The following is a 26,190-nucleotide window of genomic DNA, read 5'->3' as shown; positions in this document are numbered from 1 at the left end:
TATTTAACATGTTCTACTTTGCATTTAGTTATACTAACTTACGCTTTCTATGGTGTGTATCTACATGTATACACACAATATATACATATATATAGTATACTGTTTATTTTGTAGTTATTTATTTAAGCTTTAATCTCTTTTAATACTTTTAAGCTCCTTGTAAATAGACTTGGTGTCAACTCATCTTTGCTCCTTCCATGAGGCCTAACTCAATGTTTTGCACAGAACAGGCAGGAGTATAAAATAAGCTGTCACTGCATATGTGCTTTGTATACAATTTGCACAATGAAATGAACAAAGCCATGTGATAAGCTAAAGTCACTAAGAGTAAGAAATCAATTACATAGATATATTTGACCCCTCTAATCGTCACTCTGTTTTACAGAAATCTTATTGGAGGAAGTGATTTAACAAACTCACAGTTAAGTGTCCTTCGTGATGATCTGGGAAATGAATGAATAAGTACTCTGTGGCTACCAGTTGCATTATGGAGTCACCTAGAAATTCCATTCTCTGATTGTGGCCTCTGGAAAAAGAAATATCAATGTAAAGAAATCAATAAGCATTTATGGATTTAAAAAAAAACACCCAGAATTTTTTAAAAGGCATGACTTAAAAAGACAATTTTGTTTTAAAGTACAAAACCAAATAGAACTCCCTAAAGCCCCTCGATTGAGAAGAGATCTGAGTTAATATAGGTTGAGTTTTAAAGAAGAGTAAAGTGAATATCTAAGGATTAAATGACTGCCAAAATAAAGATTGGTAAACGCTGCCTGGTCAGAAGCTGAAGAGTGCAAATTGAAAAATCAAGCATAATACAAACAACAATCTTGAAAGAAAGCAAACAGGTCCAAGAATTTTCTTTACTCAATTTATTGAAATATATACTCTGGCCAGGTGCAGTGGCTCATGCCTCTAATCCCAGCGCTTTGCAAGGCTGAGGCAGGTGGATCACTTGAGCCCAGGAGTTTGAGACCAGCCTGAGCAACATGAAGAAACCCCATCTCTATCAAAAAAAAAAAAAAAAAAAAAAAAAAATATATATATATATATATATAATATGTATAAATAAATTAGACAGGCATTGCAGCACGCGCCTATAGTCCCCAGCTACTCAGGAGGCTGAGGCAGGAGGAGTGCTTGAGCCCAGGAGGCTGCAGTGGGCCACAATCGTACCACTGCATTCCAGCCTTGGCAACAGAGTGAGACCTGTCAGGAAAAAAATAGTAATAATAATAATATACTGTATTATTCAAAGGTGGAATCCAAACTTAAAAACAAAAAAAAACTATGGTAAGCATCTTTCGTCTTTATAATTTAAAGAGATTTGGGAATATTTGATTTGGGAAAGGGGAGTAAATAAAGTGAAGAAAAAACAACCCCAAAGAAAATTTTGCTAATTTTCTTATTGTTTCACTAGCTCACCTTCAAATCATTGATCTAGAGCAGGGGTCAGAGAGCCAAATCCAGCTCACAGTCTGTTTCTAAGAATAAAGTTTTACTGGAACACAGCCATGCTCCTTCATTTCCATTTCATCAACGGCTGCTTTGATGCTACTCTGGCAAAGTCAAATCACTGCACACAGGCCACATGGCCCACAAAACCGAAAATATTTAATATCTGTCCCTGCTGGGAAAAAGTTTTTACTTCCTTCACACTTTTCTTAAAACTTCACAGAGAAACAAGATGCATGACAATGGAACCAAAAACACTGAATTGGAGCATAACCCCGGGTCCACACTGGGGTCTGTCTGCTCACCCATCTCACAATGTGACTTTCCTGGAAATACATTTGAAATCCCAATTCCTTCGAAGGGCATGCTCCAAAGGTCTGGGACTGCCTCATCTAAATGGTCACATTGGGACTATAAGAGTACTTTTAACTCACAGGGTCAGATGGTTAAATCCCACAGTTCTCAACGTGAATGCCCTTGCCAGAAGTCGAACATGAGTAAAAATTACTCCAATTGCTTCTTCAAACTCAGTAAGTTTTTGTAGAACCGGAGAAGTTTCAATAAGTTGTCGGTCAGTATTTGGCTCTTGTAGCTACACGAAAATAGAAATAAATAAAAATCATTTATTCGTTTTTGGTTATAAGTGTAATGATCAATTCTAGGACAGTGTTTTGTAAAATTCTTTCTCCTATGCGCGAAATTTCTGAAATGCCAATAAAGCATGGAAGCTCCTTTCTTATCTCTTCGAATGGCAAACAAATCTAATATTTAAAGAAGGTTCAAATAACATTTTCCAATCTTCTATCAAATTTCAAGGCCAAGTACTGTACATTGATAGGTTAGAATCCCAAGTAATATACTAACTCTCCAAGGAGATGCAAGCTGAAGAACAGCTGGTAGAGAATATAAATATCTAGTAAAACAACGGTTCTCAAACTCTAGCATCCATGTTAAATGCAGTCAGCTGGGCCCTGCCCCCAAGGTTACTGATTTCCTGTGTCTGGAGTCAAGACTGGGAATCCACTTTCCTGACACGTTCCCAGGTGATGTATATGTGGCCCTTTAAAAATGACTGCATTAAAATAATTTAACTACTGTGTTTTCTAGGGACCAACCTATTCTGGCAATGAGCATCATTAAAACAGAGTTCAATGTACTTTGGAGATAATTATACCACTAGACAGGTGGTGCTCCAACAATGAGGCTTTAACAACTGGCAGAGAGCAAATATGAAAAGCGTGATTAAAACGAACACTTTCAACAACTTTGGGCACTCATGTATTAATAAAATGTTTTTAAAGTACTTTGAATTAATGTCATTTCTTACTGTAAATCCTCTCATGATAGTTGAACCACTAGCGATTATTCTTACATTTATTTTATATACATATATAAAAATATGGATACATGCGGATACATATGCATGTTTACATATATGCATATATCCCAAAGTAAAACACAAAAAAAAGCAAAGAATAGTAAGAATTCTTAAGCCATCTGGAGACATAGGTGTCACCACTATATGTAGACCTTTCAAATTCCAAAATCGGGAGTGAAAAGCTATCACACTGTGCTAATTTTTTAATTTACAGTAAGTTTTATACACTCTGAATTCAGGCTTTCAATTTCTAAGATCCAGATGAGACTATAATTTAACAAAGTTAATTTAGTATTTGTTCCACTATTTTAGTATGCTCAGACTTGATTTCATACTATTAACACTTTCCCTACAATAGCAAGTGTGGGAATATACGGGAGTCAACATTTAACACTTTGAGTATCACCTTTTAGTGGTGGTGGGGCATCCATACCTACACGGTAGCTCTTCCCTCCTTGTTGAGGAAGGATGACTCCCAATGCTCCCCTCCCCCATTCCAGACCACATAAACACAATGCATGGGTTCATTCTACTATTTGTTCCAGAGTTTTCCAGGTCTGACACCTCAGCTTAAAGGCATAATGCCACTGAAGAGAATCAAAAGATAAAAGTGGGAAAGGAAAAGAAGGCAAAGGAAAGTAACATGAATAGCTGGGGTTATAAAGCTCACTGCAGACAGGGAGGTCATACTTACTTGGAGTGGGTGGAGAGGATAATTGAGCCAGACTTCGCGCAGGTCCTGGAAAATGGAGTGATGCCTTTAATGCTCAAGGGAGCCATTTAACGCACTCTAGAGTACTAAATAAAATGTCATTTTTTGAAATACTGAACCATTTCAGATGCTGACTCCACTTATGGCAAATTCAATAGTGCTGGCAAACTAATTTTTTGTAAGTGTATTCACCACTCAAATCGCCTGCAGTGACTCTAATTAGCCTATTTAGGGAGGAAGAGAGTCACCTCTAGCCCCAGAAGTCAGACACCTTTTAAAACTAAGTCACACATTTGCTTAACCTAATACATTGCACTAAGCTGCTCTTTAATCATATTTTTCTCTATTATCCAGAAATGTACATCAGCTGTGCCTTTTGTAATTAAAACTCATCTCAAATGTCCTTTATTTTAGGCATGAATTCATTATCATCTGAGATATTTTAAGAGGGAGTGGAAAATATCCAATGTCGTCTTCATAGGATTTTATATGAGGTCATGCTTTTACAGCAGGTCACTACAAATGCTTACTTAAACTACTGGAATGAGTGAATTTTATAGAAACCCCTAGTACATTATTTTATCCACGGAGTTAAATCTAGATGCAGTTATAATGAGAACTTCCTCAGGATTAAAGTGTTTTTCCTTTAGTTTCAGATGCTAGGGAGCCTCTGACTGAATTTATTTGCCGACCTTGATGTTAGATTTTTGAAATAAAAAACAAAAACATTCTTTAAGAGGAAAAAAATATATATATATTTTTTGGAGGCGAAGAAGTATAGGAAAATTTAGTGCCACTAGTGACAGAGTGATAAAGTAAAATACCTAATATTACTTCTACAACTTGTATCTTAATAAAATATACTCAGGGTTTTTTAAATAATAATTTTTAAAAGCACTTAAATATCAAACTTTCCTTCGGGGCACTTTAAAGAACTTTTCTTAACCAATTCGGAAATCTTTGACATCTCTGTAGTGCAGATTATACTGATTGCTCTTACCTTCTTAACAATTCTCTCTCAACGCTCTTTTTCTTCCTCCTTTCACCCTAAGTGGACATTTATCAAACTTCAGCCCCTGCCTGACCTATTCATTACCATTGCCACTGGAGAATTCCATCATTTTCAATGCTTTAACTACTACCTCAGTTTGGATTATTCACTTCGGCTGCAGCACTGACCTAAGCTCCCAGTGCGTAACTCTAAATACCACATGGGCACCTATTACCGCATATGTAACAGGACCAAATGATAACTGTTCACCTTTCTCCTTAAACTAGAGCATCTGTTGTTACAGAAGATGGCAGGCTTAGGAAACAGGCTGCATAGGTCCAATCCTGATTCCATCTTGGCAAGTCACTTAACCTCTCTCAGCTTCCATGTCCTCAAGCTTAAGACAAAGGTAACTGGAGGACCTACTCAAGCTGTTCTCCGACAACTACCCTGAGCAATGCACTCAAAGCATTAAACCCAGAGCTGGCCCATTGAAAATACTACTCTTAACAATGATGACAACAACAACAGTGATAAACAGCCATCTCTTCCAATCAACCCAATTTCCAAGGTGCAAAATTCCCAGGGATCTTGATTCACTTTTCTTCTATCTCCTTCATGTTTTATACCCAAACAAGACTGTGATTTCTCCTTTCATTGTGCTGCCACTCATCCTGGTGTAATAGCATAACACGCCATGGCCAGACTAATGCAACTCTGTCCATTTCCTTTAATCTACCCTGTAGACACCAAGCTAAGGTTCTGCTGCACCTTGGTGTCAGAGAATATCTACAGAAAAGATCTAGATTGGAACTCCAGTGCCACCATCTATTGGCTCAAGGACCTTAGGCAAGGTCTCCAGCCTTAGTTGGCTCTTCTGGAAAATATTCTGATCAGGTCATCTGCTCATGTAACATATTTTTATTGAATACCTAGCTCTGTCCTCAAAGGGCCCTAGTGGAAAAGAATGAAGGTAAATAAGTACAATTTATTACACTGTGGTAAGTCTCCCAGTAATGTGTTGAGAAATGTTAAGTTTATGAATATTGATGTTGAGAAATGTTAAGTTTATGAATATTGATGAATGCTGAGTGTATGACAGAATATATTGTTTGCTAAGAAGAACAATGGCAAGGAAAACCTAGCCACCAGGCCCCTCGCTGGCAGAAAACTATTTAGGGCATTCCAAAGTGGCAGGACAATATACAAATATTATATACCTGTTAAAACAGTTATTTAAGCTATCTGACCCAGCTCCTGTGGCTCCCTTATGGATAATACTTCTTAGGTTGTTTGTGATCAGTGGTAAGCGGGCACCTGCTGCCTACTTGGCATGTTTCATGTTATGAGAAAATACCGAACGCCTGTTTGTTAATAATGATCAACTGTTTAGGAGAATAAATTTGTGGGTCAAAGTCTACTCTGGGCCTTCAGCCTGGAATGCTGTCAGCCCTTGAGGCTCTCAGCTTGGAAGGCTGCTGTCCCCACTCCTGATAGACCCACTTTGCCGTTCTATCTGGGTGTCTGCTTCTCATTTCCTTCAGCACCGCCTGGGTGGGGGTCTCTACACCCGAGCTGGTACTTGGTAATAATAAGATATATACATATAAGTGCTAGGAAAACTGCCTTGAGGTGTCAGATAAAGCTTCGGAGAGGAGATGACTCTTCAGATGTGTCCTGAGAATATGAAGATTTTGGCAAATCAGTAGAGAGTGAGAATCAAAAACAGGGCACCAGAAACACAAAAATAGTAAGTCTTAGGGTACACAGGCATGAGAAGGTGATTCCTAGTGAATGGAAAAGGTTTAAAAAAAAACAGCTGAGAGTCAGATTCTGAAAACTCTGAAATGCTATGTATGCAGTACATAGAGCTTGGGAAGTTATAACCAAAGATTTTAAGCAAGAAAGACCATAACCAAATCTGCGCATTGAAAAGAAGACAACGCTACATGTGGTATGAGTGATGGACAGGGTGGTGGGGAATGGCAGCCGGGTAAAGGGTTCCAGAGACAAATGAGGAGGACAAAAATGAAAGCAGTAGGGTCACATTTCAAGAAATAGTAGGGTCGGAATTGATAGAATTTCGCAATTGATCAGATAAGAGGAGAAGAAAGCTTAGGACAAAAATAAATCCTAAAGTTTCTGGTTTAGAAGATAAAAAATAAGGGAGGAGAAACATGTTTAGGGTTAAAAGCGACGGATTCAATACTGCACATGTTGGAAAAATGTATCTGCGGAACGCCTCTGAGAAGGCGCCCAAAGGCAACTTGAAAAGACGCTTTTTCCAATTGCTGGAGCTCCAGAGAAAAGGCTTGAGTCAGAGACACTGGGATAGATGTGTAAAGAGAAAAGGTGTGGAAAGCAGGGGCACAGGAAAAATTACATTAACACCACTCCTTTTTTTTTTTTTTTTTTTTTTTTTTTGAGACAGAGTCTCTTTCTGTCACCAGGGTGGAGTGCAGTGGCACCATTTTGGCTCACCACAATATCCACCTCCTGGGTTCAAGTGATTCTCCTGCCTCAGCCTCCCCAGTAGCTGGGATTACAGGCATCCGCCACCAGGCCCAGCTAATTTTTGTATTTTTTAGTAGAGACAGGGTTTCACGATATTGACCAGGCTGGTCTTGAACTCCTGACCTTGTGATCCGCCCACCTCGGCCTCCCAAAGTGCTGGGATTACAGGTGTGAGCCACTGCGCCTGGCCAACACCACTCTATCTCCGTAAGCAGGCCATTGACTTGATCAAAATGAAACAATGGATCTGAGCGTACTGGGTTAAACATGAAGGGTTACACAAAGACTTTGCAAAATACAAAACCAGCAAAACCGTGGCTGAAAGAGTAAAATTCAGTTCAGGGTGAAAAAGAAAAAAACAGCCCTGCTATTTACAAGACTGGGAGGACAGACATAGATAAAGCCAGCAGCTAAGTGAACAGGAAACAATGTCTCCCTCAAGGTCTTGCAGCTGCTAGAAATGCCATTATGACCCTCTGACTAAGGATCACTGCAGACACTCAATTGCCAAACTGCCCCTGCCTCCTGACAGCACCCAATCCCAAAGTAATCTCTTGCTGCCCCTAAACTGGCCAGAGCCAAGAACCTCCTGAGAATTAGCACCAGCCCAGGCCTCACAAAGGATGCCTCTCTCCACTCCCACAACACGGCCAATCAACCTGACTTTGTTGCCTACAGGTTTGTCCCTGGCTGTTTTTGGCTGGTTAGGCTTTCAGGATGCCTTATTCAAAAAAAAAGAAGTACACAGGTTCGCTCCCATCTCTCACATGCTACAACTCATAGGTGGAAACCAAAATGGAGATGTCAAATGAGTCAGAGTGTCTAAGTTTGTGTACTTCAAAATACTAAAAAAGAAAACTCCTACATTGTGAGCCTTGTACAGTTTCACAAAAGGCACACAACAACAAATTCAGAATCTCAACCACTCTGTTTGTAAGATAATGTTCAGACTCTGCTTTTCATCCATTCATATATTCACTTCACTCTTCTAACAAATGTGTATGAAACACTGCACATACCAGCATTGCACTAGGTACTGGAAACACAAGATAAGCTCGCTAAGCAGACAACTGGGAGAGAAGCAGTTTAAAGAGGAAAGAATCTAAACACACACTGATGCAATTAAGAAGACAAATAGAAAACTGCAGCAAAACAGAACAACAGAACACAGTGGACTGGGGAATGCGGGTAAGATAGGAAAAGGGGACAGGGAAGAGATGGGGGTGGGGGAAGGAGTCTGCAAGGTGCTGGGGGCACAGAGGCAAGACTGCAGGAAGGAAAGAGAGCAAAGAGCTTGCTGAAATGACCCACAAAAGGTGAAGGCCTGAACAAAGAAAATTTAAGATTTGAGAAAAGGTCTTAAAACACACACCATCTGCTACAGGCGCAAATCAAGATGCACATGTGTTTACATGTGCAGGGTAAAAATGAGGGACACAGAACACCTGTAGATAACCTTCCCATAATGAGGAAATTCACACATGTAAAAATCATCACATATCTCTAGAAAAACAAATACAAAAATCAAATTACCAGATATGAACGTTGCCCAGGTCATATTTTTCAAAACTATTGATCCTTCTTTTAAAAACTACCCAAAGTAATACAGTAATAACGTCTGACAGCCATTTAAGCTGAAGGTTTCACAGCGGCTTAAAACTGGCTTCCTGTGTTCTTTATTGCTCCATGAGGGCTATTTCATTCAATTATAATGACATTTCAATTTGGAATACAGAGTTGCTTCACCCTTTAAATATTAAATTGACTTGTTTTTGGTGCAGAAAGCATCCAGTGTGCTCTATTACATGCAGGATTAAAAAGGTGTCTCTGGCAATATTAATAGCTAAATGTTTAAGTAACAACAGAAACTATTTTAGACTCTATCATTTTTTCTTAAACTACAATTTGCTTTAAAAAAAAAAAAAAAAGTCCTTTCATACTCTTTATTCATACCCCTATCAGAAACTCCCTATGAACCTTCTAAAGTAAATAAACATTTATCTAGTCTACATAATTTACATAAAAACAAATCGTACACTGAAAAGCCAAAAGGCTATTACTTCAACTAAGCCTGCCTGGGATAGATACCCAATGATTCTAAAATATAAAATCACAATTAACTTCAAGACATTTCAAAATAGCGAAGTCCTATTATATTCGTTTTCATATTTAATTTGTAAGTGACCATGAGGAAAAACAAGGTTCAGGTGAATGAAAAACTCCTTGTGTAAAGGTCCATGGAACTTTCCATCTGCAAGAGTTGCATAAGCTATTTTGGTCTACTTTAAATGTCCCATCTATGGCAGATTTGGCTATTTTGTTTCTCCTATATTCTCTTCAAGTTACAAATACCAGCTGAAATAAAATCTTCTGTAATGATATAGAACATAAAATCCTTCAAATGATTCCATATAAATACCGGATCATTAAAAAGCAAGCGTCCAAATAACTGCTTGGCTTCCTCCAGGCTTCCCTCCAAGTAAACAGCTCCTAGACGAAAGGAAGAGAAGGCCAAAACGGAGTCTCCATCAGTAGTCAAAGAAAATTACGTATCTCTATAAAAAGCAAAGAGGCAGGCCAAAAACCACTCACAGAAAACAAATCAGCATGTTCAGAAGCAACTGTCTTAAAAGTGACATTTTCCCTCTTTTTGCTATATTTTGTGTTACAAATTAGACTGAAATAATATGAAATTCAATTTACTAAAATCTAAATCTAATATTGTAAGTAAGAGAGGCCGAAGATTAACTATCATGAAGGGTAAAGGTATAAACCCTTACTAAGGGAACAATGCACAAATACTTGACTTTAGTAAAGAAAATGTTCTGTTGTATTCTATGCATTGATAGTTTTATGTTTCAGACCAAATATATACAGGTACCTAAGGAAAAAAAATAGATCAATGAAGGCATCTGCAAACAAAATATGAGGGAAAGCTTTACCTTTAATTTGAAATAATTAAGCACTGGGCACACACACGGCATGAATCATAACCAGGAAGCACTATCATAACAATTTAACTGGGTATCAATTAACTCTGAAATGGAGTAGTCATACTTTCTTGAAATCAAATGTTTACACTTGTCTTCAGAAAGGCTACTTTTCCATGTAAAATGTTAAGGCACTTAGTTATCAGGGCTTCTGACAACTAAAGACATTTATTATTTCTTGACAGATGTAGTAACAATGATAGTAAGAGTAACAGGGGCAGTAATTGTTGTGGTTGGGGGACCACTTATGCCCTGGGTACCATGCAAAGCATTTCCACATTCTTATCTTCACTTTCACGGGGTACTTCAGTAGGAGGGTGTTAGAAACGACTTAGAGGACTTAGGCTCACATCAGTTGATTTAGGGGGACAGTTTAAGGAAGTAGAGCTTTGCTCTGGATTGGATGCTGCCAGAATCGGATATTAAGATCATTATAACAACTCTGTGAGGTAAGTGATACTATCTCCATCTCACAGATGGGGAAACTGAGGATCGAAGAGATTAGGTAACTTGCCAAAGATACAGATCTGATAAATGATAGAACAGGAAATTGAATCATGTCTGGCTGGTTCTGGAGGCAATGGCAACACCAACTGTCAAAAATATTATGTGTACAGAGCAAAGTAATTCCATGTGACAAATTCTTTGAAAATAGACATATTTGTGAAAAACAGACATAGCTGTGAAAAGATTGTGAATAATTATTAAACATTCTCTTGCCACTATCATCAGCATGAAACTACAATGGGAAGCTTTTATATTCATTTTCAAAGGAAGAGGGCAAAAATGATAAGAACAAAGCCCTCTGAAAATGTATTTGATCATTTACCTTAAAAAAAAATCAAATTGTCAATCTACTGTAACATTTCATGGTAAAGCACACATACTTGCAATCACCAGCTAATCAACTCTTCTAACTTTCCTGTACCAACAGCTAATTGTATTCTGGTTACAGTCAAAAAGAAGCCAAGGAAGTGAAGTGTCTTAGTGAGGAGTGAAATGTCAACATCAGTCTTGCTTCAAGTGAATCAATAAGTTATACAGACTGAAACCCTGGGATTTAAAAAATGTGATGTTCTCAAGATGTTTAAAACAGAAATCTTACAAATAGTTTAATCAAAAGCAACACTGGATTCTCTCAGCAACCTAATTTGTTTGTTTATGTATGTGATCTTGAATCAATCTGGAAAGTAATCCATCTGCATATTAATTCACCTCATTTCAATTCATAAGCATCTACATGACATCAGACACCAATTCAGGCAGTAAGAACGAAAAAAAAATAGAGACATGTTCACTGCTCTGAAAGAACTAAAATAACTATAATATAAGGTGGTAGGTGTCATACTAGGAACCTCATGTGCATTGGGAACATGTAATTCTGTCCCAAGTTTCCACACTAAATTTTATGTGCTCTCCAGACTGTTTAGACATGCAAGAAAGTAGACTATGAAGAGAGAAATTACCTATTAATGCTTCAAAACAATTGGCCATTGCATGTCGAAGGTCCGATTCTCTACAAAGGTCAGGCCCATGAGCATACAGCATAAACCGGTCCAGTTCAAGTTTCTGCAACATTCAAAATGACAAAACGTAAGGAAGAGTTTGCCAAAATCTTAACTACAGTAACTCACCATCTCTTGCAGAGGGTTGGTGTGGAGACAAGATGGGAGTGGGAGAATGGTTACAAATCTATTGGCCTCATATGGGTATATTAAGAGTGAGTTTAGTTTATCATTCATTAGAAGTCCTATACATATGGCTCGGTTTTGACTAACTCAGTTCTTTCTCAAACAGCCTTCTACAAACTCCAATAGTTCAAGTGGGGTTCAGAATTGATCAGATCTGAACTTTCCAATTTCAAGTTCAGACCAAGCACTAGCCCAGGCTGGAATAAGACTCTGCTACGAGACCTTAAGTCCCTGGGTTCATCCAATATGCCTAGGGAGAGAATTGCAAACCTAACCCAAAGTTCTGAAAGTCAATTTTACTTCTTTGACTTGAGTCACGTGGTACTGACAATGTCAGCACCGCATAAAACAGACTTTTTGTTGTTGTTTTTTGGAGACAGAATCTGGCTCTCTCAGTGCAGTGGCATGATCTTGGCTTGCTGCATCCTCCACCTCCCAGGTTGAAGCGATTCTCCTTCCTCAGCCTCCCAAGTAGTCAGGACTACAGGTGTGAGCCAACATGCCATGCTAATTTTTATATTTTTAATAGAGACAGGGTTTCACCATGTTGGCCAGGCTCGCCTCAAACTCCTGATCACAGGTGATCCAGCTGCCTCAGCCTCCCAAAGTGCTAGAATTACAGGCGTGAACCACTGCACCTGGCCCAAAATAGATTTTTATGTGGTAGAGTGAAGACCTTCAGAAGACTTCAAAATGCCTTATACCTCTAAATCTTTTTTTTTTTTAATTTTTTGGGGGAGTCTGATATCTTTGCATTTGTGTCCCCCTTTATGAGGTTTCCATACTCATATCTCTGTGGGTTCAGTGAGATCTTCTGAGCAATGAATTGGATTGATCTTAAGGGCTTTGAAAATATCACTTGTAATGAATTATGTTTCCTTTTCTGATTTGGCCTCAGGAGAGTTTACAGCCAAATTTGTGGCCCCGTTCTAGGGGTAGGGCTGATGAATACGTCAGTGCATACAAACTTTACCTCTGGATTCATTTCACTATCTTACTCATATTTTCCTTTACTTTGATCTCCGCGGCTGCTTATTTCTTATCCCATGGTATTACAACACACAAATCAATTCTGGCCTTTTAGAACTAGACACAATGTGAAAGAAAATTTTTATAAAACTCCTGAGATTGAATAAATAGAAATCATAATTCTTCCCATAAAAAAGAAAGATACAAACATTGCATAAATACACAATAAATCAATTTCCATCACCATGTAATTCAATTCAATAAATACTAAGCAATAACGTGCCACATAACATGGAACAAATCACAAGTCAATGAACAGCTTAGGACAATATGAGTTCCACCAGTCCTCAGACAAAAGACATACATTTTGTGTGTCTCAGTATGTGTGTTAAATATCCATATTTATTTATATTGGAAAAAGACAAAGACAATAAAAACAAGACATACATGCTGCAGTAGTTTGTACTGTTTGAAATCCGTGATTATAAAATACACTCAAATGAGTTTTGACTACCGCAAATGCAATAGCAGAAAATATCTCTTTTTAAAAATTGATCCCAAAGTGCAAGAGTTTATACTAGAATATGTAAATTTCATCTGTTTCACAACTTCACTGGGAAAATCTAATTGTTTGCTATCTCTGGAGCCCTGCTTGTGAGCAGACTGCAAGCCATATTTTATCTTATAAACATCTACTATATTCTGGAGTGCTGCGATGTGAATTTCCTGACTTCTTCTAGTCTCTATATCCTTATTTTTCCATGTAGGCACTAGTACAACTTTTAAAAAGGAGAGAGTGGTATGCTACTGTTTATGTGTTACAATGTTCATTAGCCTGGAAGGTGACCTACAGCTTTCATTAGATTCTCAAAGAGGTCAACAATTTTCCATCAATTCCCTTCCCTCCCAAACGGCTAAGGACTACGGGTCTAGACAGAAGAAAGTCGGACCACACAGCCGTCTGCTGCAGCCACTGGGTGTTGAGTACTATGGGAATGGCAAGGCTTGGGCTTGGTGCAGGAAGACCACATAGAATATTCCCTGCAGGGACAAACTCTGTCATTAGTCATGGCTTTGCACAGCACCCAATGGGTTATAGAAAAGCTTTTGTTTTCATGCCATGGCAATTCCCCACACTTTGTAAATATCTTCCCTACAAGTGTTTGAAAAACAATTATGCCATTCCATTACATCCTAAACTAAAAACAGTAAGGAACGGAGTGACAACCTACTTATTAATATGTACTTCCAGTGGCATTTATGTGAATGATCAGGAAGCATTGTGACAATTAAATCTACCAAACACTTAAGCAGTTTGAAATTTCATTCATTGTGGGCCTGCTAAAAGCCAAGTTAGCTTACCTGGCTACTTACAGATTTTCATTAAGACATCAATATTTACTTTCTCAAATGCCTCCAAAACCAGTTCAAAGCCTACCACTGTAGTTACAATGATGGTGTTATCAAATAAAATAAAACAATGTGTTCTTGCTAACACATAAGCTAAAATTAACCACATCTTGAATATAATTAATGCCTTGGCAAGATCAATTAAGAAACCAGTCATAAAGCTAGGATGGGCTTTATCTACTCTTTCTTTCAAAATCAAACTTTTATATCAAAATGAAGAAAATATACAAATTACTTTAGGGAAAACCCACAAAAGCTTTTCCAGTGGATCCTCAGTGTTTGGGGGTTTAAGAGCCACCATTCTACCTACTATTAAATAAACCCAGAGGTCAATAAAAATGTAAGGATTTATCACAAGAACATGGGTAGCACCAATAAAAACAGCCCCTACAAAATTATTAACATCTTTGTATAATTACTATAAACAAGTATTATGCCTAGCACTTTATAAACAAAATCATTAAAACTCATAATTTCATTTAATTGTCATAACCAGGCTGTGTGGCAAGGGCTAATATCATTTCCATTTTATAGATGAGAAAGCAGAGGCTTGGAGACGAGAACAACAATTTGCCAATTTGTCCACGGCCACCTGTTTGTAAGAGGAAGAGTGTTGACTGGAACCCTGATGAGTCAGTGCAAGTGTCCATGTTCTTATCAGCTATGATTTATTATAACAAGACATCATATGGAGATGGAAACATCAAATCAGATCACATAAGTAAAATGCCTGGCATGAATCTGAATTAAGAAAAGGTTCTGTTAGTCACTGAGCTAAGTCAATGAGGCTAGGGGGACAGCCTAAACCCTAAATCTTAATAGGATTTGTGATTTGGGGATTCTCAAAGGTGTATAAAGTACCCCTAGTGGATAAAAAATGGTCTGGAATATTCTGTTCAAAGCTATCATTTGGCATGTTAACGTAAATCAAAAACAAATGTACTACAGAAATATTACACAAAGGGAAAATACAGTATATTTCTTTTGCTTTGTTCCCATGTTCCTTTTCCCCAAATGTTTAACTCTGTTCATGCACACCTGTCAAATTTTTCTTCATCTGTTTTCAAGTTACCTCATTGTGGAGTTCATTAGCTGCTGGTGAAACTCACAAAGGTAACAGAACTAATAAGGCTGGATTCTTAAAACCCAACAAAAATACCTCCTGGTCTGTAAAATATTACATCTCTAATATATCCTAAAGAGTTACTTATTCAAATGCAAAGTTATGCATGGACAGAAGAAGAGCAAGTCAGACATAACTACAAATGCCGCAGATGTTTTCTATACCTTTGCTAGCATGGCAAGGTGCTGATTCTGGACAATGGCTGTCCGATAGGTTGCTAATCCTCCTTCTTCCAGACTAGGAAACAAATAGTACAAATGGACACTACAAAAAAAAAGCACATGAATAAATATGCATCACAACATTTTGTCTGTGGCTCTGAGTCACAGAAACAGGGCTAGCACACAGTATCTGTGCAATGGATACCAGCTGAATCAAACTAAAGGATCTGATTAAAAGTCATTGAAAGCTAAACAGTAAGAACAGTATATCTGAATGTGCTAAAAGCTAGAACATTCACTCATTTTCACATTTATTTCTGTTAAAAGATTTCTCTGAAATCTGATGACAACAAAGAGCAGAATAATCAGTCACACACTCTAAGAGCAAACACATTTAATACTAAAAATTAGGAGTGAAACAAATGCTTTTCCTTGGGCTGAGTTATGTGTGGCCCCTGGAGAGAGGAGTCCCTTCTCCTAATTATGTCCATCTTGTGAAAAGAAATGACCTAAAGAGAATAACAACAGCTCAAGGAGTTCTAAGAGAAGCATGTATTGTCTCCCTTTAAAAGAGAAATTGTAGCAGTATAGAAAAGCAAAACACACTTTTGTCCCCCTACTTTCTGTTTTTTTTTTTTTTTTTGAGATGGAGTCTCACTCTGTCGCCAGGCTGGAGTGCAATGTCGCAATCTTCACCTCCCAGGTTAAAGTGATTCTCCTGCCTCGGCCTCCGGGTAGCTGTGACTACAGATGTGCAGCACCATGCCTGGCTAATTTTTGTATTTTTAGTAGAGATGGGGTTTTGCCATGTTGGCCAGGCTGGTCTCGAGCTCCTGATCTCAGGCGATCCACCTACCTTGGTCTCTCAAAGTGCTGAGATTACAAGCGTGAGCCACCATGCCCCAGCTTCCTACCCCTACTTTTCAAATTAATGATCCTAAAATACTTCTGGAGAGAAAACACACACACACACACACACACGCACGCACGCACACAAAAATCTGGTCATTAAAATTACTTGTAAGCTTTACTTCCCTTGAGATCAGAAAGAGTAAGAAAGGGATCAAAGACAAATCCTAGAAGATGAAATGACATTTTAAAATATCATCCCTTTCTTTACAAATTGAGTATAAGCTCTGAAGCATCTAGACCAAGACAAGCTGATCTCATGCGGCTGTAAGCAACTTTAACATATACTTGACAGGACAGAGACACCAGCCTTTCATCTTGTAATCTCACTCATTACAGCATCAGTGAGTGCAAGTTTTCAGGGCAAGAGCCACAGACATGTGGCTTTGGAGCTCTAAAAAAGAGATAAAATACATGGTGTTTCAATGCCTTATTTTACTAATTACAAAGAAAGGAACGTAATAAGTACGAAGTATGTTACCTATAAAATGTAATTATTGAAGAGTTGAAAAAAAAAAAGGCTAATTACCTGGTCAGAAATTCAACAACAGCATCACCCAGGAACTCCAACCGTTCATTGTGATTAATCCTACAATGGGAATGAAAAAGATCACTTAAAATATCATACTAAGACCCCACCACCACCACCACCCCGCAAGAAAAGGGCACATGAGGGTTAGCACCTTTAATAATGAAAGCACCTTCCCTATTCCTCATAAATTAAGAGCACTGACCACCATCTTAGCCCTCAGGCATCTGGCACCTGCCTAATGAGAAGGAGGGGTGCATTCCTTCATACTGTGTGGTTCAGGCTTTCTACCTGGGGGCTTTCTTCCTCTGGGAACCAGACTTAAAGCATTCAGAGACTTCAAGGTGATATCTCACTAACAATCATTAGTATTTCCATACTATTATCAGGTAGAAGACAGAAAGAAGGATGCATTCAGTGTTTTTCTGACCACTGAAAAATCCGTTTTGATACAATGTCCTAAAGACAGTCCTACATCACTCCAACTCTAAACTCAACCCAGTATCGGAAGTCCTTCAAAATAAGTCCGATCTGCCTTTTCAGTCTCTTTACCCACTCCTATCCTTTTCTATCTACACATCGGGCCCTGCTCCAAAACTACCTGGCACTCTCTGAAACAGGCATCCCCTAAGACACTCAGTGTGCCTCTTGAGACCAAGTTCCTTGCCACCCCAGAGCCTTCCACTCTCTCCCATACAATGAGCCACATTGAAAATCTACTAACCCCTTGAGGCCCAGCAAAAACGTTACCTTCTTTATGAAGCCCTGCCCAGTGCCCCTCATCGAAATTAATACTTCCCCCTCAGCACATAGATCACACTTTATTTATACTTTTATTATATGATGGAGTCACATCTCACAGGCTGTTAGTTTCTCACGTTCGCAAACATGAGAAGTATGAAATGACCAAGAAGGTGGCCCAAGGAAAATCTCCTCCTGCGCCTCAGTGAAGCCAATGGAGCACCTTCCCTCAGTGGTAAAGTGCTTTTCTCACTGCCCCTTTGGTTGAGCACAGACATGACATGAAGTGACTGAGGTTTTCAACAGGCCACACTGGCTGCTATGTGGACACTGAGTGCAGGAAAGAGAAGCACTGGGGGAACGCTGCAGCAGGTGCAAGGAGTTTCCCACACGGAGGCTTAGGCTAGCGAGGTCACGGTGCGGGGCGGGCAACAGTCAGATTTGGGATGCATGCTGGAGACACAGCTGAAAAGAACTATTGATAGCTACAGTTGGGATGTGGAGGTTAAGTGAAAGAAAAGAATGAAGGCCATGGCCTAGGCTTTAGCTTAAGCAGCTCGCGTGGAGTAGTGCCATTACTGCGGAGGGGAGGGCCAAAAGGGGAGCAGGTTTGGGAGAAAAGCAAAAGGTGCATTTTGGACATGTTAACTTTGAAATGCCCATCAAATATCCAAATGGAGAGATCCGGCAGAGTGCTGGATAGTAACCTACTGCTCGTGGGCTAGGACAAAGCTGCCAATGAATCTTTAGGGTTGGTCAATGTCCACACAGAATTTTAGGTGACGAATCGTATGACACCACTTGAGAGGATGCAGCCAGAGGGAAAAAGGGTCCCAGGAATGAACCCAGGGAGAGCCCGGGTAGAGGGAAGTTGAGAAGTCAAGCAGAAGGGAAGCCAGAAAAGGAGACCTGGCCAGGGAGGGAGGAGGAAAGGGAGCCAGTATGCTCTCCTCGATCCACAGGGAAGAATGTGTTTCAAGAGCGAAGTGGTCAGCCATGCCCAGTGTTGCTTAGATTCAAGTCAGATGAGAACAGACCACTGATTCAGTCCTGTGAAGGTGCTGAGGCCCTTGAGAGGATATCTGTGAAGTGGTGGAGACAAACCTGATTTTGACTACAGTAGGCTGGAGAAGTAATAAGTTATATGGGATTGTACAGTAGCCCTCCCATACCCCATGGTTTCATATTCCACAGTTTCCTGGTCAAGCACAGTCTAAAAACATTAAATGGAAAATTTCAGAAATAAACAATTCATAAGTTTTAAACTGCATGCTATTCTTCATCACATGGTAAATTCTTGTGCTGTCCCACCCTATGCCACCTAGGATAATCCCTTTTTCAAGCACCTCTATTGCTGTCACTTAGCAGCCATGTGGGCTACCAGATCAACTGTTGTACTATCTCAGTGCCTATGTTCAAATCATCCTTATTTTACTTAATAATGGCCCCAAAGCACAAGAGTTGTGATACTGGCATACTGTCATTTATTTGCTTTTTACTTTTATTTTAGGTTGAGGGGTACATGTGCAGGTTTGTTACATAGGCAAATTACATGTCACGGGGGTCTGGTGTACAGAAAGCATGCTGTTATAGCTGTTCTATTTTATTATTGCTGTTAACGCCTTACTGTGCCTAATTTATACCTTAAACTTCATTATAGGTATGTATGTGTAGGAAAAAACATAGTACATACAGGGTTATGTATTACTGTCTTTGGTTTCAGGCATTCACTAGAGGCCTTGAAAGGATAAGTTGGGGGGATGGCTAAATATGAAAAGAACCTGAATGTCTATTTTAAGGCTGGCTGCTGAAAGAGAAAATATGAGTTTGGGGATGTACAAGGGGAGAAAAACCAAAGGGACGCACTGAGGAGAGAAGGGGACACGCAGAGGCCCTGGGGCCTGAGCACAGACAGCAAGGGACAGGCTTGGGCGTGAGCTGGCCTCACTACCTTCAGGGCCTTTCTTAAATCTCTCTGACACCAACCCACAAAATTCTCCTCCCAAAACTCAACAGCTGCCTTTCAAGTCTAAACCCATCTGGCTTTCAAGGCCATTCTTTATCCAGTTTTGTCATATCCACCCCTTTTATCTACTTTCAACAGCAACTTTCGACTCCATGTTGATCGACCTGCACAGCTGTACCATGCAGGCACCATCCCCTCTCCCTTCCCTGCCACCTCTCCCAAATCCCACTCATTCCTGCAGTCAGCTGGGAGGCCTACCCTAAGTACTGGAGCTTCCAAGGTGCCAGCTAACTCCCACCATCCCACCCCCATTCCCACAAAACTTCAACACTTATCACTCCATTTACAACAAAATTAGATCGGATCTGTATTATTCTGTTTTATATGTGCCAGCTTAATTTCCATAAAGTATCCCTATAGTTTCAGGATACAGTAGAAAATTTAAAATACTTGTAAATTACTCTTAGCTACCAAATCATTTACTTGGAAATTTAAGCACAATTGCTATCATTTCACTTATTGCATTAGTAAGTTTATTCTTCTACCCTACTATTCCTCCACATTTTGGAATTTTACAGGAAACAAAAGGTAATGGGAAAAATCTGATAAGTTGTGAACAACGAGGGAGTGATTCTGAACCCTCCTTTCAATTTATAGCCTTTCATTTATGTGAAAACATCATTCTGGGAAGCAATTACAGGTTAAGCATCCTTAACCCCAAATCCAAAGTGTTCCAAAATCTGAAACTCTTGAGTGTCAATATGATGCCACAAGTAGAAAGTTCCACACCTGACCTTAAGCGACAAGTTGCAGTCAAAACAGAAGTATTAATAATATTGTATAAAATTACCTTCAGGCTATGTGTATAAGCTATATATGAAATATAAATGAATTCCATTTAGAATTGGGTCCTATGCCCAAGATATCTCACTATGTATATGCAAATATTCCAAAATCCAAGAAATTCTGAAACACTGTTGGTCCCAAGCATTTTGGATAAGGAATACTCAATTGTAATAGCCAATAGGGAAATGAAAAAACAAAAGAGAGATGAAGAGAAAACACATTCAATTTATGTCTACCTGACAAATTCATAATCTCATAGTTTAGTTTAAAAAAAAAAAAAAGGCAGGCCAGGTGTAGTGGCTCATGCCTGTAATCCTAGCACTTCGGGAGGCTGAGGTGGGAGATTGCTTGAGGCCAGAAGTTCAAGACCAGCCTAGGCAACAAAGTAAGATCTTATCTCTACAAAATATTTTTAAAAATTAGCCAGGTGTGGTGGCACATGTCTTAGTCTCAGCTACTCTGGAGGCTGAGACGAGAGGATCGCTTGAGCCTGGGAGGTCAAAGCCGCAGTGAGTTATGATCGCACCACTGCACTCCAGCCTGGGTGACAGTGGGAGACCATGTCCCAAAAAAAAAAAAAAAGGAGTAGGTCCTAAAACAAACTTTTCTTCTTTTTACCAAATACATACTAGATTTTAAAGGACTTCTTTTTGTTGCTACTACACCAGCCAAGAGTGACTAAAAAGTTCCACAGTGGAGTACAACACATTATATTAACAAAAAACATATTTTCGAAACTTTTCAGTACTGATATTTTGCTTTCTGTCAAATACACCAGAACTTCAGAAGCAACTGCCATCATTCTTGGGGAAAGCATCAAGGAACAGAGGCATGATTTAAAGTAAGATGATGTTAACTCCTAAGCTCGCCTACAATTTCAAGGAACCTGTTAAGCTACTGTCTTGAGTAAGGATAGAAATAAGAAAGAGTGAGCTTTTTAAAAATAAATTCTTTTTCAGGAGCCAATAAAAGAAAAATGCATTTTCTGTGGCACAAACTTTATCTTCTTCCTAATAGTGCAAAGAACTATACAGAAAAATCTCAACATGGAAAGCAAGAAACCCTGGCAAGGGCTGGGGACAAACCATACCTGGATGTCTGACGCATTTTTAAAGAACAGTAACACATTCAGTCAAAGAGTACTGGCTGCTTTAAGTCATATACTATTTTAAATGAAGTCATAATGGCGTAATAAGATTTACCTTAACTTCTTTTATAAACTTTCATGGAGACAAAAACTACATCTAGGGTTTTAATACCCACAAAGTTGGATTATTATTCATGTTGTTGAATAACAAGGTCACGGTTCTAAATACATTTATTCAATAGTGAGTCTGCCATTTATTAAATAATTTGCCCATATCCAACATGTTTTTCTGTATCTACATTATCACTAACCTCTGGCAATAAGCCATAAATATGAATGGCTATTAAATACTACTTTGGTTTATTATTACACTGTACAATTCCTAAGCCAATGGTTTATCTGGAAAAATGGAAAGAGTGGTGGCCAGTCCTCACAGCAGCAGCAAATTTTTTGTTCCTTCTTTTATTGTTTAGACTTTCTTTAATCACCCTCTTTATACATACTAGCAGGCTCCAAGATGAGATGTTTACTGAGCAGTAAACACTCCATTTGTTTTTAAGAAGTGAATCAGCGGAGGCCTTATGAAATCTAGATTAACTGTAACATTTATACAGCACATTTTGTCTGAGGAATTCAATGCACTTTATAAAACATAACAATCTCCCTGTAACAGTAAATACTGTAAGGTACCATTGACTCAAGGAAAGCCAAATCCAGTGAGGGTATGCAGAATCTTCTCCCACTCTGGCATCCCAATTCTCAAGCAGTGACTGGCTAAAGGGGGCCTTGGAGGTCAATGGGAACTTCTACCCAACTTAGGATTCCTTCAACTCATTGCACCTGACTAGACACTTGTAGGGAGGACAGGCTACAGACCCAGAAGATTTCAGATGTACTGGACTTGGGAATTTAACCTGAAGCATTTAGAGTGGTAAATTCACTCAATGGGATTTACATATATTTAATACATATTACTGTGCTTCTAATGCAAAACACTTGCAACTACCATTTCCTTAAATACACAGACATTAACAAATAGTCCATATGTGTCTCTTTGTTGGTCTAATTTTTTTTTTTTTTTTGAGACAGTCTCTCTCTGTTGCCCAGGGTGGAATGCAGTGGCATGATCTTGGCTCACTGCAACCTCCGCCTCCTGGGTTCAAGCAATTCTCCTGCCTCAGCAACCAGAGTAGCTGGGATTACAGGTGGCCACCACCACACCTGGCTGATTTTTGTGTTTTTAGTAGAGACAGGTTTTCGCCATGTTGGCCAGGCTGGTCTTGAACTCCTGACTTCAGGTGATCCACTCACCTTGGCCTACCAAAGTGCTGGGATTACAGGTGTCAGTCACTGTGGCTGGCCAAGATTTTTATGCATTATTTGCAGCAATGACTCTCTCCAATCCAAAAGAAAAAAAAAAAAAAATCAAACCAAGGCGGCTTGGTTTTTCCCTTTTTTCCATTGCCACTATTCTGGTCCCTCTTTCCCAAGGGTCTTACTGATAATACATGGATTACTTGAATGCCACCAAATGCCTCACCCTTTAGACACCCTTTTTGTGGTAACAGTTCATCACAATTTGCATGAATTAATTAAATATAACTATTAACTCAGATTTAGGTGGTTAAACAGTGACGTTCTTTAAAACTATGGGTGGCATATTCACTTGAGATTACAGCATCATAAAAGTTAATTGTTTTGTAGTTTTAATGGCAGCCAGGTTATCAAAAATTACTTATTAATTTTAAACCTTCATGCCTTTTTTGTAAACCGTAGCCCATCCCAAATGAGATTAAGAAAGATACTATCCAGCCATTTAAAGCCCTGCTGACCGTAACCTTTCTTGATCTCCCTGTTGCCCTATTTCTGGTCAATAAGTAAATAACCTGGAATAAAAGTAGTATGATGAATGGCATTCCTTCCTTTAATACTTATTTCCTGAGTACCTGTTCTGTGAAAGGCACTAGTTACAAAGAACAGGGAGAAAAAAATATAGATAGGGCCATAGACCTTCAAAATCCTTACAGTCCTGTAAAGAAAAACAGCCCTGTAACACAATTATGGGTCCACAGAAAAACAAGAATATGTACCATAAAACAAACACCAGCAGGATTTGAGCAGGATATTACAAGGTTACATGGGCATTACAGAGGAAGTTTTACAATGATGATCAGCGCGCAGGGAAGGGACAAGGTATGCTTGACAGCCCAGGTAAGGAGCTCAGTCTTACTTGGGGTCAGTCTCTGGAAGAAGCTGTGCCCAGCTGTGGACTGCTAGCTGACAGCAGTCAACTGGCAGCAGACCCTGGCAGCCAAGGCCAAGAGGCTGTTTCTGAACAGACACTTGGGGTCAACTCTGCATCAGCAAAAAGATCATAGCCAGAGCAAGAGCCTCTGAACACAAGCAACAAAGGCCAAATGTCAAGGGACAAGAGAGATTATCTGTTTATTCTCTGTCAGTAATATCATTTTCAAAATGGTAAATTCAGACATAACAGTTTCTCAGGTATCATCCTTTCTGCCATGATAAGAAAGCCAAGAAAACCACCTCTTTGTAACAGAGCAAAAGGAAACATAAATTATGAGGTTCGAATGAAGTTATCAAAAGACATCGCTTACATACCAACAGCTGTGGTGGGGGAAGATGAGACAAAGATGATTTTAAATCCAGATTTGCATCATTGAAAAGTACCTGTCTATGGTGTTCATGTAGCCAAGTTAGAGGGCCGTAGGGTATATAGGATTCTACTTGCCAAAATACAGACTCCACAATGTCGCAGGGTAAAATAAAACCATGGTCACACCATCCCTGAGGGTGTGATTAAGGGCTATTTTAATTCATTCTTTTCTGATCTTCGACTCTCACAGAACATCATAGTGAGGTATATGGGCATATGATCATTTTCAAGTAAGAATTTTAAAGCTCCATCCTGCTTTTCTTTTTACCTCTTGATTGAAGAGGTTTGGCTTATGAGAACCACAAAAGAGAACAACTGAAAGCAAGTCAATTTTTTAAAAGCCTGATATATGAAGGAGTTATTGGGGGAAAAAAAAGCCATGTCAGCCATTGCTGGGAATTTCTGTGGAGGTCAGTGGGCAGCTGAAGTAATTGCCTCAACTTCCTGTCACTTCCAACCCTACTCTGCCCACCTGTAATCCAACCTAGTCTGGATCCCCAGAATGACAAGCATAGCTATTCCACTTTTCAACTCCCCATCTTAAAAAGAAAGCCACCCTCAAGCAATTTCCTCTACTGGCTTTCCAAATAGAATCTGCTATACCTCACACACAAAGATAATCCTCCTTGCAAGCAACCCCAGAGCCTCATCAGCCATTAAGCACTTCTTCCACTCAGTTGTCAAACTGCGTTAAAGAGTTTATATAGACCTAGGCCATTCCATTCCCAGATGCTTCAAAGGCCTCAAGACCACACATATATGAGAATATTAATATGGGAAGGTATCTTATAAAATCAGGAAATTAAAAAAGAAAAGCTAACCTACAAAACTTACTTATTATATGAGGCCAGTATTACCATTATAATGAAACTAGACAAAAACATCACAGGAAAAGAAAACTATAAACCGGGATCTCTTATGAATATAGACACACAAATCCTAAGCAAAATACTACCAAACTGAATGCAGCAGCATGAGAAGGATGAGACACCACGATCAAGTGGGAGGCATTCCAAGAAAGCCAAGTTGGTTTAACACCCCAAATCAAACAGAATAAAAGAATAAAATGGCGTGATTATATTAATAGCTACAGAAAAAGCATGTGACAAAATTCAACACCATTTCATGATAAAAACACGCAGCAAACTAAGAATAGGAGAGACCTTCTTTACTCTGATAAAGAGCATCTATAAAAACCCGACAGCTAACATCACCCTCAATAGTGAAAGACTGAATGCTTCCTACTGAGATTAGGAAGATAGAGATCTGCTTTTAATACTTCTATTCAGTATTGTCCTGGAAGCTCTAGCCAGGGCAACAAAGTTAAGAAAATGAAATGTAAAAGGATTACACAGGAAGAAGTAAAACTATTGCTGTTTGTTGGTAATATTATTTCATGTGTAAGAAAATCCTAACTAATCTACTAAAAAACTATTAGACCTAATAAACTGGAGCAACAGGGTTGGAGGACATAAGACCAATACACAAAACTCAATTGTGTTTCCACACATTTCCAATGAACAACCTGAAAATGAAATTGAGAAAACAATTCCATTTATAACAGCATAAAAAAGAATAAAATACTTCAGAATAAATTTTGCAAAAAATGTGTAAAATGTATACTCTCTGAAAACTACAAAACATTATTCAAAAAATTTAAAAAGACAGATAAATGAAAAGACATCCAAGTTCATGAGTCAGAAAACTTAAGATTAAGATGGTAAGCCTGGGAAACATAGCAAGAGCCCTGTCTCTATTAAAAAAAAAAAAAAAAGGTTAAGTTGGTAATCAGCCTAAATGCCCATCAATGATAGGCTGCATAAAGAAAATGTGGGGCCAGGCACAGTGACTCAGGCCTCTAATCCCAGCACTTTGGGAGGCCAAGGCAGATGGATACCTTGAGGCCAGGAATTGGAGACCAGCCCGGCCAACATGGTAAAACCTCATCTCTACCAAAAATATAAAAATTAGCCAGGATCCAGGCTACTCAGGTGGCTGAGGCATGAGAATTGCTTGAACCTGGGAAGCAGAGGTTGCAGTA

At 39.0% G+C, this 26,190-nt stretch overlaps 1 protein-coding gene across 7 annotated transcripts in view; it reads right to left on the bottom strand.

Annotated features, from left to right (window-relative positions):
• DROSHA (drosha ribonuclease III) overlaps positions 1–26,190 on the bottom strand; it is a 140,132-nt gene that overhangs the window by 21,982 nt on the left and 91,960 nt on the right. For all 7 annotated transcript variants that reach the window (XM_032279037.1, XM_032279040.1, XM_032279042.1 and 4 more), the window contains 7 exons: positions 16,833–16,892; positions 15,398–15,497; positions 11,507–11,609; positions 9,470–9,540; positions 3,528–3,572; positions 1,890–2,047; positions 421–526 (listed from right to left, as the gene is read on the bottom strand). In XM_032279037.1, the coding sequence (XP_032134928.1) occupies positions 421–526; positions 1,890–2,047; positions 3,528–3,572; positions 9,470–9,540; positions 11,507–11,609; positions 15,398–15,497; positions 16,833–16,892 (643 nt within the window). The remainder of the gene's footprint in view (positions 1–420; positions 527–1,889; positions 2,048–3,527; positions 3,573–9,469; positions 9,541–11,506; positions 11,610–15,397; positions 15,498–16,832; positions 16,893–26,190) is intronic.

The sequence above is a fragment of the Sapajus apella genome, unplaced genomic scaffold, assembly GCF_009761245.1.
Source record: "Sapajus apella isolate SASKATOON/1434 unplaced genomic scaffold, GSC_monkey_1.0 scaffold11, whole genome shotgun sequence".
NCBI classification, from domain to species: domain Eukaryota; kingdom Metazoa; phylum Chordata; class Mammalia; order Primates; family Cebidae; genus Sapajus; species Sapajus apella.
This window is presented reverse-complemented; position numbering and strand designations above follow the sequence as displayed.